Genomic DNA, 19,980 nt, shown 5'->3' on the forward strand with positions numbered 1-19,980 from the left:
TTTGTCATTTTAAAAATGCAATGTTCCTGTATAGGTTACTTTACACTTTGATGTATGTATTAACATAAATATGTATTTCCTTGATTCACGAGAGCGATTAATTGCTTAATATCGATTAAAAATTAATTATTCAATTAATCAACCTTAGATCGCATCCCTAGATATGTCATAGTGACAACTTACTAATTGTAACGTCACTAAGGTCAGTCGTCAGACGTCAAATTGACGTTGCTGACATTGGCGAATACAAAGGTCAAGCCGATAGAAGCCGATAGTTGGCACAGAAATAATTTCGTTTTATGGAAATACCCAATTAATAGTCGTTAGTCGACCTGGCATTTAGTAGCGAGGCGCTCATTCAAGTGGTAGTGTGCTGAAAGATAATAAAATGTCCCGTTTCCAAGTTGTAGAACAGGGCCCTCCTATCGAAGTTTTTCAACTCAACAAACTATGTGTTGAGGACACATATAAAAACAAAGTTAATTTAGGTGTCGGCGGTGAGTATTTTTGGACTGTTTTTTTAAATTGTGTATCTTTAGCGCTGTTATATGAGTTACATTAGTTATGTAATCGGTATTTGTTTATTAAAAAGCCGGTAAAAGTGAATAAACAAGTACGCGAACTATTTAATGTGTATAAATAATTATGACAACTTTAATACAAGGAAAAATACATGTATTTTATTTGGTATATTGAAATAAATATATCTGAAGTGTTATAAAAAATAGTTTTCTGATATATTATGATTTGAATCCATAATACTTAAGGTAATTCAGTAATGAAGCAAATAAAGCACTGTTTTTATTTCTTGTACTTAGAATATTATTGTTAGATTTATATATATGTGTGCCTGGACTTATTATATATATTTAGGCCGTCAGTTCTTCATGTTTGTATTGAAAGTTACCTAAATTACAGTTTCATATTAAAAATCTTGTTTTGCAATTATGTGCTAAATTTAAAAACTGCACCTCAGAAAATATTTAAAAAAAAAATAATGTTTCTGTTGGCAGAGTTGCAAGTATTAATTATTTCCACCTATTGTTTGTTTTCACGTATTCCTATTGGATTATGCTAGTCCTACCCAGTTATTGGAAATGACATTTGCTCATCAGTGCAATTCATAAAGTTGCAGCCATTTCAACATGATTTTGTTTATAGCATACAGAGATGAACATGGGAAACCCTGGGTTCTGCCAGTGGTCAGGAAAATGGAGAAGAAAATGGCAGAAGATGAAACTCTTCTCCATGAGTACCTGCCAGTGCTTGGTGAGTACCTTGACTAATAATAAATTAATTAAATAACCTATCATATCATAACATTAACTTAATATAACCTGCCATAATATAATTGATCACTATATTATTTAGCTGTAAAAGTATTGTTTTATTCTGCTATTTTATAATTAACTTTTTTTTAAAACAATAGAACTTTTATTTTCACCCACTTGAGTTTTTATATTTTTATCATATTTATTTTGTAAGGGTAGTATAGGGTGTATCAAAGTAGTGGAGAACCATGGGCTCGCAATCCCAGGACTGAAGTTGAATTTACAGCTCCTAATAAGAATAGGTCAGCAAAATAAAAGTGAATCCCATTTCAAAACACATTATTATAAATCGTACATAAAACACTGAGTGATGATGATGATGAATACTACCATGTTTTTGTGATATATCTCGTGTGCACATTTTTTTTGTAAACTGTATGTTATCTTTTAAGAATTGTAGAATTGTAATCTTTTAAGAAGTTTACCATACCTTTTGGTTTTAATACCCATATGGAGCATATATCATAATATTAGAAAGTAATTCAACCTTTCTACTTATATATTTGTATATTTGAGTGAGAAATATTTTAAAGTATAGTTATATACAAAAAATACCTAAAATCTGACCACTGCACACACGGATCAAATGCTGATTGGTAAACATCAGCCACGCAGAAAACATTTCTTTATAGAAAAGTAAGCTTCTGAATGTGTTTTGGTTTACTTTTTAATGCATGTGATAATTAATCTAATATACACATAATACCTAACACTACTATACCATACAGATGCCCACCAGCTACAGTAGCCACTTACCATCAGGTGGACTGCATGCTCGTGTGCTACTTCTATATTGTCACTAAAAAATATCAGAATTGCATTTGGGATTCAAAATTTGGTATTAGAGGCGGCTGAAGTGTCGTCAAATGAAATATTCTTTACAATGTAATTCTATGACGTATTTTGTTTTGTTTTCGTTTGTTCAATCCACAAGGGGTCATAGGTTTCTTTACGTCAACTTTGTTGTCCCAGCAATTCCTGACGTAATCTGATGAGATGAAATGTATTTACTGATAGTTGTTTGTGATCATATGTGGCCACAGACTTACGATATGCGTTACGTCAGTCGGGAGTGTTATTTATAGAAAGATAAATGTTTTACCCAAAGCCCCTTAAAACAAATTGTGAAAAATCCTTTCTTAGCGATTGTATATGTTATATCTGTACAAAATTAATTAACATCGACTTTTAAAGCTAAATTTTATTGTCATTAATTTATGTCTCAATTTTTATCCAAAATCGTGTAATATTTATTCTTGTGTTACGTACATTAAAGTACTTTGGTCTAATTGTAATAAAAAATAATTTGTTTTATCTTTTTACACTATCTTTTAAGCGGCTATAAAATGATATAGGTACATAAATACATTTGTTGTTAACAGGAATTGAACAATTCTGTGCCGCATCTGTGTCTATGTTACTCGGCCAAGACAATCCAGTGATAGCTGAGGGTCGTGTAAGTATGAAAACTTAATCTACATTGGTATAAATTGCAAAGTATATAAGACGATTTTTAAAATCTTGCCACACACTACAACTCCCTGTCATGGGTGCCATGAACATTGAACTCGCATAAAATGAGTACACAAACACCCAAGTCCAGAACGGATCTAAATTCATCATCCACATATCAGTCTGAAAGGGGCTCGAACATGGAGCCTTGCGCTTCGGACCTCTATGTCGACCGTTCTGCCATGTCAGTGAGCTTATCGGATATTTTTGTGGTAAAAAGTGCCATGTTAAATTCAGGCATTATTATTATTAGCTTTAGCGTATATCCTTTTTAGGCGTTCGGAGTACAAACACTGTCGGGTACCGGCAGTTTGCGGGTAGGCGCGGAACTCCTGAACAAACATCTCAAGTACACCACCTTCTACTACTCCAACCCGACATGGGGTAAGTCGTACGAATTTTATATTTACATTTATCTAACGCCTGTGAACGCAATCTTATCTGAGTCTAAGATTATTATTAGTTTCTATCTTCTCCCTTGTTCATTGAAATATGATGTCATGGGACAAAATGTGATATATGTGGTATATACTTCGAAGGTAGTTTTATACTATTAGTGATTAAGGAAACTAGGTAGTTCAGTCAGATCGTCAGTATTAAGTGTTCAAAAGTTTTTTTTAAGTAAATAAAGTATTAGGGGTTTTCGCGACTAAACGCGGTTGAAAAATAAATATTCTATTAATCATAACATTACGGTATCGATATCGCTGTTAAACTTTTCTATACAGAAAATGTTATATCCAACTATTCTTTTGACAATTTGAAGTAGTTGCACTCCAGGCCTGACCAATTACACTCCCCTCGCAGTGCAATCACACTGCGAGGGGAGTGTAATTGGTGGGCGGTTCGTAGGCGAATGCGCTGGGTTATAAATAAAACAATATATTTTCAGTCGAACAAAATATTTTACAATAGCAATGTTTGAAGCAGCGATTATGAAAATTATTTATTGTTCTGTGATTTTCGGAGCGTTTATTTTAATTGTATGTGGTATGAAAATACATATTTTAAACAATGAAAATATGGATGGAAATGGACATAAAAATAAACTTCAGCTATTTAGCCTATTACAAAACTTTTGTATTACTTTATTTAAACATAAAAGTACTTTGTGAGGGAAAAGTAGTTGTGATGGGGTGGGAAATATGGAGGAATCTTTTTAACGTTCTAACGTCACATTTTAAAGTGTATCGTTATCATTATAATTGTTATAATTGACACGAATTAACGCTTAGGTGCAAACAGTTATAGGCACGTTCACGTGACAGTTAAAATAACACGAGGTCGGGCCGAACATTGTAACAGTTTTTGCTAGATACGCCAAGTTATGAATATCGGGTTAAAAATAGCCAGATATCAATTAATAAAAACAATGTATCAAAGTCGATACTACTCGTATGTATCAACAATGGAGATGGAGATATCAACGATATGCAGTTTCTTTGTAACCAGAATTCATGACGCCTGATAGAAATATTACTGTTACTGTTCCACTGCTGAGTAGGTACAGGTCCTAAACCTCTCTTTTCGAAAGAAGACTCAAAATAAGATGGGTATGAACTTTTTCGCCATTACAGGAAGTTATAGATTAATTTCTAATATACCCATAACTTTGAATTATCAGAGGTGGGTGCCTGGAATTCGAACTTTTGACCCCTCGATTGAAAATTGTAACCGCTTTGTTAAAGTAATGTACCTAAGGAATTGTTACATTACTCTAAAATATAAAATATCTATTCCGCGTTGATATTATATAGTTGAAAAACGTAATTGAACGACATCGACAACTCACGTTCCGTAGCTAGGATGATAATTGACACAGAAGATTCTTATCTTGGTCGGAATATACATATCTAAAAGTAATACATGATGATTGTCAATTTTACTTATCTATCAATAGAAAATTATACAACGTTCTCGTTATTTCACGAATGTTATATCTGTTGTTTGGAATCTTTAGAACAGATTCTAGATTTCTACGTGTGTGTATGAATGTATTTATGTATGTATTGTCTTCAAATGGCTACTGTAAAGTTTAATCAAATAATTTTCACATATATTTATACGTAGCGGTGTGTATATAATTATATTAATTATATAGTTATGATACAGGAATCATCATCATCAGGTATCATGTATCTAAAATTATTTGCTGTTCAATTATTTTGTATACAATAGATATATTTTATGTTCTCAATAATATTTAAATTTAATTTTAAATAAATCAATAAATTATAAAATCAAAATTAAATAACTCATTATATCTTTCAACACGTCATTATTATTTTAGAAGACAAATGTAACAAGTACAACACTGTATGGAAGGAAATATGCGTCAATGTTTATTAAATGTATATTGTAGGTAGGTAATTGCAAAATCCTACTCCGCAACAAGAGGCCGTGTCGAGTGTTTGTTTTAAAATGTGTTTACGATAAGATAAGTGCACTGACACTCAGGCATTGATTATTATAAATCGATATCTCTTTATTGTAAAGACTAACCGACAATGTAAATTTGAATTTATTTATACTTTTTTTTTTTTTTCGAGGGGGAATCTTCAAAAGGTACCCGGTGCCGTGGGACTGACACGGGGTTATGAGGGACTTTTACCGCACTAAAACCCCCCCGGTGGCCGTCCTCGGCGCTGCGTAGAGGACTCCGGGATTTCCAAAGGAACGCGACCGGAGTCCTCTCAGCGCACTGCCCCGTCGGGCTCCGCCCAGGTGACTTTGTGTCACCACACCGTCTGGTGTATACGACGGAATGCGACCACACATACCGTCGTCCTTCCCGGGACGACTATATAACTCGTATGGATTACTAGTTAAGCTTCACATTAAATCCGAATCGAACCCTCAAAGAAAGAGTTGGTTTTAATAATGTTAAGTTAAAAATTAAAATTGGGGTAGTATTTTCATCCTCAGGAATCTCCAGGACAAAAAGGGTATTCTCGAAACCTACGTAATCCATGTCCACATCTCTAGGACAAAATACCATACGATATGAAAGGAGACAAGTCGTGCCTACATACAATTGATAGAATTTATAGGTGCATATAGAATTAGTTGTTGGCAACAGCTTAATGTTTCCCTTCCGGCTCGGACCATTGACCGTTTCTCCGCCAAATAAACTCTTTAATGCCGATAAATATACATTGAATAAATATACATGATACCTTACTTTGTAACTTCTATATGTGTCTTTAGCATCCCGTCCAAAGCACAAAAACTAAAGATACTAAACTATAAACAGTTACCAAGCCATTGTTTTAATTCTTGATATTCGCATAATTTAGTTCTACTCATAAGGCTCTTGTTTTGGGGTCTGCGGCTTCTAATTTCATCATAAGCTAGTTGTAATTTTCGGCACAAACAACCAATGTACCGATTTGTCATGGAAACTCCATTACCTAAATTGGTGCCATTCACAATCGAGAGATTTTGTTATAGTGAATCGCACAAATGTATTCCCAACAGAGAACCACCACCTGGTGTTCGTGAACTCGGGCTTCACTCAGCCGCGCACATACCGCTACTGGAACGAGAAGACGCGCGCGATCGACTTCGACGGGCTGATCGAGGACCTGAGCAGCGCGCCCGAGAACTCCGTCGTGATATTGCACGCGTGTGCGCACAACCCCACCGGCATCGACCCCACGCGCGAGCAGTGGGAGAAGATCGCTGATGTTATGCAGGTGGGTTAAAAGATCCAGGTATTCTAGATTTAAAGACACATTGAAATACCCCTTTCTGTTTAAGTTGTTTCCTCTATTTTAGGTATTGGAAGCATGAACCGCGTGGACGGTACTTACTATGTGTACGCTGTTCACATGTCCACTGTCCTGTGTTCACTGTCCATAGATATTGTTTAAGGATCCCTTCATAAGGATCATTAGGGATCAGTAAGGAGTTGTATTTGAATTCGATCACAATGCGCTACTGTGCTAGAGGTCTAAGTTGACATTAGTCAACCTGATAAAATCTTACTTGCTTCGGCTTTACGAGGCCTAATCGACTCTCAAAGTTTTTAATTTTGGCCATAATTAATCCAAAAGATTATCGCCATTTGTAACTGATGAAACGATAGTTTAAGCATTTTGGCCATTTATAACAACTTGATAAATAACCTTGACATTATTCGATCAGGAACGCAAGTTGTTCCCGTTCTTCGACAGCGCGTACCAGGGCTTCGCGTCGGGCGACCTGGACAACGACGCCTGGGCCGTGCGCTACTTCGTGAGCCGGGGCTTCGAGCTCGTCTGCGCGCAGTCATACGCTAAGAACTTCGGCCTTTACAGTGAGTGGCGCCTTCACATTTTTGTACCTAGCTTTGGTAACGTTTGCAATTAGAATTTCCAGATCTTTGAATGTTTTTGTTGAGTAAATAAAAAAGTAACAAGTCATTTCATATACGTAAGGTTAATTCTAGTTTATATTTTTTAATAAATATTGTTACACAATAAATAAAATTTAATCGGGACTAAGTGAATAGGATGAACGCAGTTCTTATTTATAACCAGTTTTGCGATTGTCTAGATAGAAATGTAACGGCATTATATTAGCAGTGAACTGTACTTCGCGCAAAAAATTTGATTGATGTGTTATAATCGACTTTTAGCCTGTGTCAATGTTCGATTGAAATGAATGTTCTCGTAATCATTATCGATGATAACATGTGTATATACGAAATTAACTAATCAATATTATATCACACAACAATTAGTGTATTATGGACGTAGTATCATGACTCATGAGCGTAGTTATGCTAAAGGGGAGGGATGTCCAATAAAGTAGCTTGGCGCGGGTTTGTCCTGTCCGTGGTGAAAGGTCAATTAGCATCTACAGGGGAAAATGGAGGTCTCTCATTTAGATATATTTTTTGTCTCGTATGCTTGTGGATGATGATAAGTTAATGATGAGTTCTTGATTTTTTTCGCAGATGAACGCGTGGGCAACCTGGCGGTGGTGGTGTCGGACGCGAGCACGGTGGCGCCGCTGAAGTCGCAGCTGACGTGGGTGGTGCGCGGCATGTACTCCAACCCGCCGGCGCACGGCGCGCGCGTGGTGGCCAGCGTGCTCGCGGACAAGGCGCTGTTCGACGAGTGGTGAGTCCCGTGTGTGTGTGGTCGGTGGTGGTGGCGGAGGGTGGTGCGGCATGTACTCCAACCCGCCGGCGCACGGCGCGCGCGTGGTGGCCAGCGTGCTCGCGGACAAGGCGCTGTTCGACGAGTGGTGAGTCCCGTGTGTGTGTGGTCGGTGGTGGTGGCGGAGGGTGGTGCGGCATGTACTCCAACCCGCCGGCGCACGGCGCGCGCGTGGTGGCCAGCGTGCTCGCGGACAAGGCGCTGTTCGACGAGTGGTGAGTCCCGTGTGTGTGTGGTCGGTGGTGGTGGCGGAGGGTGGTGCGGCATGTACTCCAACCCGCCGGCGCACGGCGCGCGCGTGGTGGCCAGCGTGCTCGCGGACAAGGCGCTGTTCGACGAGTGGTGAGTCCCGTGTGTGTGTGGTCGGTGGTGGTGGCGGAGGGTGGTGCGGCATGTACTCCAACCCGCCGGCGCACGGCGCGCGCGTGGTGGCCAGCGTGCTCGCGGACAAGGCGCTGTTCGACGAGTGGTGAGTCCCGTGTGTGTGTGGTCGGTGGTGGTGGCGGAGGGTGGTGCGGCATGTACTCCAACCCGCCGGCGCACGGCGCGCGCGTGGTGGCCAGCGTGCTCGCGGACAAGGCGCTGTTCGACGAGTGGTGAGTCCCGTGTGTGTGTGGTCGGTGGTGGTGGCGGAGGGTGGTGCGGCATGTACTCCAACCCGCCGGCGCACGGCGCGCGCGTGGTGGCCAGCGTGCTCGCGGACAAGGCGCTGTTCGACGAGTGGTGAGTCCCGTGTGTGTGTGGTCGGTGGTGGTGGCGGAGGGTGGTGCGGCATGTACTCCAACCCGCCGGCGCACGGCGCGCGCGTGGTGGCCAGCGTGCTCGCGGACAAGGCGCTGTTCGACGAGTGGTGAGTCCCGTGTGTGTGTGTGGTCGGTGGTGGTGGCGGAGGGTGGTGCGGCATGTACTCCAACCCGCCGGCGCACGGCGCGCGCGTGGTGGCCAGCGTGCTCGCGGACAAGGCGCTGTTCGACGAGTGGTGAGTCCCGTGTGTGTGTGGTCGGTGGTGGTGGCGGAGGGTGGTGCGGCATGTACTCCAACCCGCCGGCGCACGGCGCGCGCGTGGTGGCCAGCGTGCTCGCGGACAAGGCGCTGTTCGACGAGTGGTGAGTCCCGTGTGTGTGTGGTCGGTGGTGGTGGCGGAGGGTGGTGCGGCATGTACTCCAACCCGCCGGCGCACGGCGCGCGCGTGGTGGCCAGCGTGCTCGCGGACAAGGCGCTGTTCGACGAGTGGTGAGTCCCGTGTGTGTGTGGTCGGTGGTGGTGGCGGAGGGTGGTGCGGCATGTACTCCAACCCGCCGGCGCACGGCGCGCGCGTGGTGGCCAGCGTGCTCGCGGACAAGGCGCTGTTCGACGAGTGGTGAGTCCCGTGTGTGTGTGGTCGGTGGTGGTGGCGGAGGGTGGTGCGGCATGTACTCCAACCCGCCGGCGCACGGCGCGCGCGTGGTGGCCAGCGTGCTCGCGGACAAGGCGCTGTTCGACGAGTGGTGAGTCCCGTGTGTGTGTGGTCGGTGGTGGTGGCGGAGGGTGGTGCGGCATGTACTCCAACCCGCCGGCGCACGGCGCGCGCGTGGTGGCCAGCGTGCTCGCGGACAAGGCGCTGTTCGACGAGTGGTGAGTCCCGTGTGTGTGTGGTCGGTGGTGGTGGCGGAGGGTGGTGCGGCATGTACTCCAACCCGATGTGGTGTCCGATGCGATTAATATTGTTTTGGGTGGACCATAAAATAATAATACTGCATTTTTTATTTTTTTTTTTATTTTGAAGTAGAACGATTATTCATAATGTTTTTTTATTTTTTAATGAACAGAAGATTATAAATGACAAGAAATCAATTTAAATGGGACTTTCAAGTAAACAGAACGAAAGTTTCCGGTATGATACTATGATGTGTAAGAAAAATGGATATGTGCAACAATAAATTCATTGTATTTGAATGTATTGTTTGCAAACAGGCATTCCGACTTCCATTTAAGAGTAAGTGAACTTATATATAATATATTTTAATAACTTCTACTTTTCTGATAAACAGGAGGGACCATATCAAGCTGATGTCGAGCAGAGTCATCCAGATGAGAGAGGCACTTAGAGCGACACTTATTAAGTAAGTGATTGGGTACTTTAATTTATCATATTCTAATGAACATTTAGGTAATTGTCATTTATTTTGGTTAGTTTATAAGTAGAAAAGGTTTTATGATTGCTATTTAGGAAACCGACGACGACGAATATCAGATGGCTTAAAGTTCCCGGACGTTTTTTTTTTAAGAAATTGATAGATTATATATGCTTCCTTATTTAAGAATTATTTATTTAATTACATATTTTTAATATTTAATATCCATAGCATTTAAGGACGAGTCTTGTTGTCATTACCGAACCGATTATTGGTGGAATGGTGGAGCATGTCGTACAATTGCAGCGAGTTATCTTATTTAAATTTTGTGTTTGTATCCACAGGCTGGGCACGCCCGGCAACTGGGACCACATAGTGAAGCAGATCGGCTTATTCTCATACACGGGGCTATCACGGAGGCAGTGCGAGCACCTCATACAGCAACACCACGTGTATCTACTCCGCTCCGGTCGCATCAATATCTGCGGCCTGAACCCTGATAACGTGGAGCACGTGGCGCGCGCGATACACGACGCTGTCACCAAGTTCCCGAACGATGAGTAATGGGTTCATTATTTGGTTCGTTTTGAGTGCACACGGGTTTAAGGTGTATGTTGTTGGTTGTAGCTCGGAATTATAGCAAATAGTCGGGTTAAATTTAAATAAAAATAAAAACTTCTAACGTTAAACGAAAGTCAATTTAAACCCTAATAAACATAATTCAGTTATATCAACGAAATGGTAAAGGGTAAAAGTAAAGGTATGTTTCAAAGGGATACACTTAAGGGCTATTTAATTAGGAGTTAACACAATACTACTGTACATTATTACAGTAAGTTATGTCTTTATGCACCTTGAAAGGTTGCTACAAAAATAGGTCATAATGTCTGGCTACAATTAATAACATATATTAGAGCTACGTGTGTACTCGTCCTTACACTGACTTGACTGTAAATGATCAAGTCAAGTCAATACAAAAAGGTTTAAGACATGTAAGTGATAAGAATTAGTTAGCAGTTTGACAGAAAATAATTTGTGAGAAACTTTTGTGGTTTGACTCCGAAGGCACACTTATTCAGCCTTATAACAGCAGTGTTATGTGCTGCTGTGATCCCGTGTAAAGGATGTGGAGTACTATTCTACGAGCCATTCCAACTTAGTCCTTAGGGATAGAAAAACATCTGTGAACGACTCCATGAAGAACATAACCAGTTGTCGTCGATTGATACTATCAGGAAGATTGCATTCTCATTGGCCATTTAAGTTATATAACAAAAAAAAAAAAATCGGTTGGTCATAATTAAGTATATGAATAAGTGGGCGTTAAGTGAGAAATATATTTAGTGTGTATTTTATAAAAAAAATAATTACACAGTATACGAAGGCAGCTGTATCTTAGAACTATTTATTGAATATTAACTTTTTTCTACTTATACATGTCTTAAACCTTTTAATTTTTGAGATTAAGCGAAACACCAAGCAATATGTTTAGCAAAAATATTAGACAATTAGATTATAGTATGCAAATATTTTTACATTTTGTCACAAAATTTAAATACATTTTTTTATTTATATATGTATACAACATTTATATAGAAATACTATGTATATATCGCTATTTTTGCGAGTGTTCAGAAAATAGTGAGACAATTTTATGAAATCTCATTTTTAGCATTTTGTTATAGCAATTCTAGACGATTAGATGGTTTTGCAAAATAGAACTTTCCTTAGATTTCAGTGTCTCATTACTAAAATCCTTCAGGTTTGACAACCGACTGATATACCTTATTAATGTAATTTAAAATATTACCACGACTGTAAAATTTTTAATAATACCTTTAGTACAAATCACTACAAACTATTGTATTAGAGAATTCCTATTATTAGAATAAATGAAAGGAAATTATATTGAAGAGATTTATTAGATGTTTCAATTTTTTAGGCTGTGAGTTTCAAGTTAATTTCAATGTATATATAGTCGATCGTAAATATTCAATTTAATTCAAATATATTTTATTTTTGATTATTTTTATCAGTAAATGTGACACTGCCGAAAGTTAACATCGTGTTCAATTGTGGTGAAATATTGTGACCGTTTTGGTCGAATATTTTCATAAGAATCAGTTTTGGACAGCTATACACGCTTGCATTACTGCACCCCAGTATTAACAGCTTTTAATTTGTGAAATACATTTTTATATATAGCGCTTAGCATAGCCGTTAGATGGTTATAACAGATACGTAATGTACTGTAAGAGATGTTGCAAATATATAATCTCAGTTATAAGTGTTGTTTTATTCGAAATATTCTTGTTTTAGGCTGTAAGTCCTGTTATACAACAGTTAAAGTATAAAAGTGAAAAATCATTAGGTGCACCATAAGATGGAAGACAAGGATTAGTGATATGATAACGTAAAGGATTACATTACGCTGGGCCATTATGTTACAATAATAATATTTAATTAGCATTTTATCATATAATATTTACCAATTTGTAATATTTTTTTGTTATTTAATATTTTTTACTTCTTGAACACATTGATACAAACACTTTTATTTTTAAATGTAAATACAAAATATATGTTTTTAAATGTTTAAATAAATATGAGCAAAACATTTAATACATGAATAATCCAAATTCATATAAATTTTCTTTGCAGTGAATCCCGCGCCAAATTATAACGACCAGTGCCGTCAGCCCCGGACGAGGTCTGTAATCGGTGACGGGATTGTACTTGCAAATAAATTTTATATAAAATAATATTTAAAAGACTTGAAATTTTGTTGGACCTTATTCTTCTTATTCGTGAATTTCTTCTTATTTTTCTTATTTTAACGTATAACATTCATAAATCCAATAATATCTGCATTAGCATCGTGAAACTCGAGTCTTGATAAAACATGACCTTTAATTTTTATATCAAATATAGTTATCTTCCGTGTTATAAAATATTATCGTTACCAGGCAGTAAATATCAGTTAAACAAAAACAAACAGCTGATTTCGCCTGTGTAGAGCGTCACTTCTCATTTATGGGGCTGTGTTATATTTGTTGCTATATTTGTACGTCAATGTAATGTTCATATGGCCGTTGGTGTTAATTAATTTTAATTTATGTCCACCAAAGTACGAAATTTAATAATTATCACAAAGAGAAATTTAAAAATTTCCAAAATTAAGAATAATATATTCAAAATTGTACTTGAAATATGCTTTAAATTGTGCAAGTAAAAAGAAAACAGGTTATTTAAAATTAAATATATATATTTTTCATACAAGTATAATCATCATCATATATTATAACTATGATTCCATAGCCGAGACGGACACTAACGGTCGCGAGCCAAACCGATTCGTAACTGAAACAAGAGAAATAACAAATATGTAAATACTAGATTTACTTTACATAAAGATATGGGTTTAAAACAACGGTCGTAGTGTGAGTCATATGATGCATGAAGAAGAAACAGAATGAAAGCAGTATCGTTGCTCTCCATGCATGAATTCACAGCTTTTTTTTATAAGAATGGAGTAAGAAACTCACTAGTAGTGCACTCGATAATATGCAGCCAATATTGCCCATGGTTTATGGCCAACTTCATATAGTACATGAAGCCATTGTCAATGGAGGAATAAGATGGTTGCCTCACATGTAACTCATTGGAAATCTGAATTCACAGGTGTGTCCATATCACAAGCATACAGCAGTCCAATTTACAGTTGTGTCAAAATCACAAGTGAAAGTAGTAGAACCCATTCTGGTTCGACTCCGGCGGCACCACAGCAACACCTATTTCTGCCTATTAACAAAGTGTTAAGCGGTACTGTGTTCTGGTTTGAAGGCTGTGGTAAGGGAGACATACTTTCCCGAGGCGTTCCAGCTTAGTCCTCAGGGGTAGTGGCGCATTTGTGGCCGACCTCAGGTAGGAATATCTAATCCTATTTGGGGTTGATTACAGAGGTCCATGGGCGGCAGTAGCCACTTACCATCAGATGAACTGCATGAACGTCTACTACTCCTATATTGTAAAAAAAATACATAATTTAGGGACTGAGTGTATAAGAACTGACCGTTATCACTGAGGGCGAGGTCCACGAGCTCGATGCAGCACTCCTTGTTGTCGCCGCCCACCGCCACCGCGAAGGGCGCCTCGGGGCACAGCGCCGCGCATAGTGCCTGGCCCACTCGCCCTGTACGCTCGCTCACTTGCGTAGGGGGATTACTGGAACATAATTCATAAGACGTCAAAGTCGTGAGTCGTCGTAAAGTTTTGAAAGTCAGCTACTTAACCTTTTGATCGTATTAGCGCATCAGTGAATGAATGATTTTGGTGTAAAAAATATGTATACCTTTTAATTCAATTCATCGCCAAAATAATGGACAGTGTAGTAGTTAATTTAATGATTACTCTTAAAACGTTAAGAAGAGAAGTAGACAAAAAATATAAAATTTAATTAAAATAAAGTAAAAAAAAAATTTACATAAAAGTATAAAGTGTAATTTACCTCGATATATCCCATGTTTTTAGTTTTCCATCTGTACTAACGGTGACCATTAGTCCAGGAACATTCTCGCTTAAAATAAGTCCTGCAGACATAAAATTTGCGACATAAACTTTTGGAACTTGTATACTTTCACAAATAGTTATATCAAAATAAATATAATATTACACATCATCAACTATTTATTAATAAATTTTAATGTCTAGATTACCATTTATTCATAATCGTCAGTAAACATACATCAAAGTAAATATTTTTTTAGGTCTGTATACCTGTAACTTCTTTTTCATGGGCATTCAACGTCCACATAGGGTCAGTCTGTCTGCAGTCCACATATGCAACTTTGCCCTCATTGTTGCTCATCTGTAAAATGAGTAAAAGTTGTACAATAAGTAAAAATGCCACTACTAAGAGCTACGTATTTCAATTTTAAACTATTAATTATTCCGTTTCAAAGGCTATTAAAAATAAATATTTTATTTAAGAAAAAGAAAAGACTTTTATTGGCATTTATCGTTGAAGGATACATTCAGTAGTTTGCAAGTTCGCATCATTACGAGACAAAGGACATTGATACACACTCAATCAGTTTTACATTTAATCTATTCAAAATAATTACATAGCCACACAAAAAATAATTGACTTTCTGACCTAGTGGTCGGAGAAAACTATTTAATTATACCAATGTGTACTATATGAATGAATACTGACCGCGAAACAGAATGGATTCTGTCCGTCCCAAACCACGCGCTCTATCTCCGGGCCGAGTGTCCAGTCTCTGTGCGCGTCGGGCGCGCGGCAGTCCGTGACCCGCGCGCGCCCGTCGCACGAGCCCGACAGTAGCGTTTGCGCTTCCAGCGGGTGGAACGCTAGCGACTGGACCTGGGGAACAATTGTACATTTTTTTATAATATAGACGTAGCAGACGAGCATGCAGTCTACCGAATGGTAAATGGCCGCCCATGGAAATTTGTAATCCACCCTGGACAGATTCCTACCTGAGGTCAACCACAGATGCAATGCTAACCCTGAGAAGTAAGTCGAAATAAAATTACATGACACTAAACATCAGGCAGAAATAAGTGTAGCAGTGGTGCCAGTGAAGTCGAACCACAAAGAAGTCTGCCATAGATAATTATATGCGTAGAAATTGGTGTAAAGGCAACATTGAGGTTTGTTCATTTTTACAGACATTAAGTATTTCAGGCACTGGTCATGACAGACCACAGAATATTTTTATACAAAAAGTGTCTTTGCACATCTATCTGGCTTAGCTACATTTAATATTACTCGTATTAAACATACATTTTAACTTAATAAATAAATTTCAGGGAAAAATGTTATTTTGTCTACTCTGGTCTATTTTTAAACCTCTATAGATAGAAACTAATATTTACTTGCTATATTTTTTACATAATTACCAAAGAAAAAGTTTTCATTACTTATTTTTACTTTATTTCAATAGTTTGAATTCATAACAACTTACTTTATCTTCGAAATAGTTCATTTTCGTGTGTGGAGTGCCTTGATCCAAATCCCACAGCAAGACTGTGTTGTCTGCTGAACCACTGGCTATCACGTGCCTGTTGAAAGACGCATTGAAAGTCACGTAAAAAACACATAGGTGTTGAATGCATTAATTATTGTAATGGACATATAAATACACTTCTAAGAAAGAATTTCCAAACTTATCAAATCAATGTAGCATTTGGTGCTAAGTTTATTTTTATCATTTTCTAACACTTGGATAAGTCATTAGTAAATTGAGAAAGATGTCTAGCAGTGAAATCTAAAGATGTTTAGAAAACTTCGATAGCGTGATTCAGGATCTAGCAATCTTAATATGACGCCATCTCTTGACAGAAGTTGTCACAACAACTTACGTAAAATTCCTGTTCCACGAGAGGTCGAGCACAGCGTCCTTGTGGCCGATCCGTTTGGTTTTCTTCTTTTTATTCGGCTTTTTGCCAAGTTTGAATGCTGGCTCCAAGCAGTTCTCAATGTCGAGGTCCCAAACTTGGATCACCGGGTCCATACCGCCCAAAGCGCAAAGGTTTCCTGGATATTAGACATGTTATTATAATAACAGGATATCTTTAAAATATTGTCATTGTTGTGATAGACATAATCAATGATCGTTAATTAAATATGTAACAATAAATGACTTTGTTTAACCATGTCTAAGTAGTTAATAAATATAAAAGAAAATGATAACTATAGAAGTCATTACGTAAAAGCGCATACCTGGTTGAGGATCTGAGGGATCATGGCTAAGCCACTCTATGCACAGCGGGAACCAGGGCAAAATGATGTCATGATGCACATAAAATGAACCTTCTTCTTTGTTGTATACTGAAATTTGATTTACACAAATTTTATTATGGTTGGTGCTATCTTTTTTAAGTCCCACTGCTGGCCTGAGGCATATTTTCCCATGATATTACTCAAATGTGTTGGGTTAAGGAGAGAAAAAAATCAGTGGCTAATCCATGTTAGACTTTTTACACCCCACAAGGTTTTAGCAATAGATATCCATGATATCAGTAGTCATGTCATTCATTTTTGTATTTAGTTAATTCATTACATTAACAGCAAATTAGAAAATTGATACAAATATGTCAAGTAGATTATGTGTCTATAGGAATATCAGTGTATGATTTTATTATAAGTAAGGCTAAATAGAGATGAAACCTTGTCACATTAAAGATATACAAAATAAAATTGTATCTCACCATAGCAATTCAACATTAAAGCTGATTATAAAAAGAGAAAAGGTCCTTACTATACACTTCCAGTATGCTAGCATCACTCTCCACGTGCCCCACGAGTAGCAGATTGTCATCTGGTTTAATAATATCATCTTCCTCATCACTATCTGGTCCATCTGTCTGCAAAAATTTACCAAAACTAAAATTAGATTGTATAATATGACATATTTAAGGCATCAATTATTATTTACCTTATAATATTTTTATGTAAAATAAGAAGAAAATTTACTCAACATTTGCAAGCCTATTTTCTTCAAAAGGTAAGAAGTACAAATATTTTGTTGTGACACAATGTTTCTGTTTTTTAACCAAATTCAAAAAAAGAAGGGAGTTTCTCAATGCAACTGTATATACATATATTTTTATTAAAAGATGACATTTAATACGTTGTAGGGACAATTTTACTTATAAATAGTATAATTTAAAATTAAAGTATATATAAAATATAAAAGTATATTAGTTCCGTTAACCCACCCTGATTTGCACATCTTCACTTAGGTCACCCAAATTCGGTAGAGTTGCCACCGTACCAATTCCTATTGGGTTATCTGTAATAAAAACAATGACGCTGTTAACTATGTATAACACATTAAAATCTCACTTTATATTAAGTGACATCCATTTTGTGCTATAATATTTGTCACCAGCCTTTTTTCTTTTCTCTTACTTAAATGCAGGGTTCTTTCATAAAACTAGGGAAGTATTACATAACTAGCGCGGTTCCCCCCGGCACTTGTTCGCTGCCCCTTCTAGCCCACGGGTACATAGCTGTATTAGTGTGCTCTTACGTTGCTATGGAGTATATGCTTGTAGTTGTATTCTACTGCATTGGCTCATTGACTACAGCAGCTTACAATATACACAAACTATGAATGTACATCCACCTCAAAAACATGCTTCCTTCTTTCGTAAAAATATTTACGCTTAGGTAAGTGTTTAGCCTGACTTGATTATATTGATGTTAGAGGAATGAGAACCGGAAATAACTTACTTGTGTCCTCCTCATCATATTGTGCAAAGTTGAACTCATCATTTGGATCGGCAGGAGGATCTGGTGCTGCACTCGCACCACCTTCCCCATCCTCGTCACTCTCATCCTCACCTTGCTCTGTGATGCTGCGAAAATGTACATGTCTCTTCATACATATCGCTGCTTCAATTCAAAACTACTACTAACTAATGAAAATAACACTTTTTAACAGGAGAGCTAATTAAAAAAAAATAGTACTTTTGGCCTTTATTAAATTAATGTTTAACACAGATTAGTTTCCGAGATGTAGCTAACAGCTCGTTGGTCGATGCGCAACTAACAATATGACAGTTTAGATTATATTTTGTGCGTTGAAAATGAAAAGTAAGGGTTGTGTGGGTTTTGTATCTTAGAATGCAAAATCAAGGGGTCTTTTTCAAATATAAAGGCTTATGATTGCATTTTTGTGATAAAAACATTTTAGATTTTTTTTTTGTGGTACTTTTGAATTGAAGCAGCAATATGTATGTTTGCCCAGTTTCCGATATTAGCTTATACAAACAAACAGAAAGTATAAATAGTCTCTTCCATGCGAATGGAAATTACTCATTGCATCTTAAACAAGTATGTTAGCTATAACTTATTATTAATATAAGCAATAAAGTAACATTATTTTTAATATAAATCAGGTAGAAAATATTCTAGTCAAGATGGAAGTGTGATCTTCATGAACCATAAACAATGACCATTTTAGAACTTACCGTAAATCCTCTGCAGTCTGTTTTATTATCTTTTCTAATTCTTTTTCTGTCAATTCAATCTAGAACAAACATCAATTATAAATAAAATAGATTCCAGGGCTTATGAAAATGAAATTCTCGTCCAGACAAATACTTCACAATTTTTACTAGCGCTTTTTTTCACAACATGTAAGTACCGGTACACTACTATAGTGCTTATAATCTAAATTTCACACATATTTATTTTACAATATATTATATATTAAATAATATTTTATTTGTATGTTTCCTTTGTGTATTTATATACACCTTTTTACTTTTATTTGGAATGTGGTTTAATACGTGAGGTATTTATTAATGAAAAACAAATACATCATTGAATCATTCAAAATATATAGTAAAAATATGTCTCAACTTTGAAAGACGACGCTTAGTCGTGTGCTACCAATTTAAGTGTAGATAAATTTTTCGATTCCTAATATAAATGACCCACCACTATTTCAATATATACTGAATTTTAGACTGTGTATTCGAAACAATACCTTTTCCGGCACTGCTTTAGCAACTCCACGACGCACGAAGTGCATACACGAAATTAAACTAACTGTAGGCGTATTCTCATCCATGTCTCTGTTAGTTATATAGGCAAAACTATTAAAATAAAGTGCTAAACTTGAGAATTATGGCAATTATTACACTGAAACACTAATAAAATGTGTGGTACAAGATGAGGTTATTATTTTCCTTTTCTGATTTCTGAAACACATTGATATGACAATTGACATTGACAATATTGAACATTTGAAACTGTCATCGTCTCTCAGGGTTGGAAACTAGAAGTAGAAAAAATATTTTTACAGGTAAAAGAAAATGGAAGTGTTTTATATTTTTTTTCTT

General features: G+C 37.4%; 2 protein-coding genes across 2 annotated transcripts; one reads left to right on the forward strand and one right to left on the reverse strand.

Moving 5' to 3' along the window:
- Positions 1–209: 209 nt before the first annotated feature.
- Got1 (Glutamate oxaloacetate transaminase 1) lies at positions 210–12,865 on the forward strand. Its single transcript, XM_073079505.1, has 10 exons — positions 210–497; positions 1,162–1,269; positions 2,714–2,787; positions 3,119–3,227; positions 6,321–6,538; positions 6,990–7,140; positions 7,783–7,948; positions 10,018–10,089; positions 10,446–10,661; positions 12,763–12,865. Exons 1-10 carry the CDS (start codon positions 389–391, stop codon positions 12,782–12,784), a joined length of 1,245 nt encoding a protein of 414 aa, XP_072935606.1. The 5' UTR covers positions 210–388; the 3' UTR covers positions 12,785–12,865.
- Positions 12,866–13,320: 455 nt separating this feature from the next.
- On the reverse strand, positions 13,321–19,874 carry nclb (PWP1 homolog no child left behind). Its single transcript, XM_073079504.1, has 13 exons — positions 19,626–19,874; positions 19,105–19,163; positions 18,365–18,489; positions 17,848–17,921; positions 17,388–17,493; positions 16,850–16,957; positions 16,489–16,663; positions 16,092–16,188; positions 15,317–15,487; positions 14,878–14,968; positions 14,609–14,690; positions 14,174–14,325; positions 13,321–13,461 (listed from the first exon to the last, which is right to left on the reverse strand). Exons 1-13 carry the CDS (start codon positions 19,707–19,709, stop codon positions 13,406–13,408), a joined length of 1,380 nt encoding a protein of 459 aa, XP_072935605.1. The 5' UTR covers positions 19,710–19,874; the 3' UTR covers positions 13,321–13,405.
- Positions 19,875–19,980: the final 106 nt, after the last annotated feature.

This window comes from Epargyreus clarus, unplaced genomic scaffold (assembly GCF_041222505.1).
Source record: "Epargyreus clarus isolate Ecla_fem2 unplaced genomic scaffold, WU_Ecla_fem_2.2 ptg000014l, whole genome shotgun sequence".
Taxonomy (NCBI): Eukaryota; Metazoa; Arthropoda; class Insecta; order Lepidoptera; family Hesperiidae; genus Epargyreus; species Epargyreus clarus.

Bases quoted from the DNA above. Each gene is read 5' to 3' on its own strand.
- Got1 (XM_073079505.1), top strand. From the start codon at position 389: ATGTCCCGTTTCCAAGTTGTAGAACAGGGCCCTCCTATCGAAGTTTTT. The intron at 7,949-10,017 runs GTGAGTCCCGTG...TCTGATAAACAG, and splicing joins AAGGCGCTGTTCGACGAGTG to GAGGGACCATATCAAGCTGA. The intron at 10,662-12,762 runs GTAATGGGTTCA...TTTTCTTTGCAG, and splicing joins ACCAAGTTCCCGAACGATGA to TGAATCCCGCGCCAAATTAT.
- nclb (XM_073079504.1), bottom strand. From the start codon at position 19,709: ATGGATGAGAATACGCCTACAGTTAGTTTAATTTCGTGTATGCACTTC. The intron at 16,189-16,488 runs GTAAGTTGTTGT...GTCTTTCAACAG, and splicing joins TCGTGGAACAGGAATTTTAC to GCACGTGATAGCCAGTGGTT. The intron at 14,326-14,608 runs GTAAATTACACT...ATTATGTTCCAG, and splicing joins AAAACATGGGATATATCGAG to TAATCCCCCTACGCAAGTGA.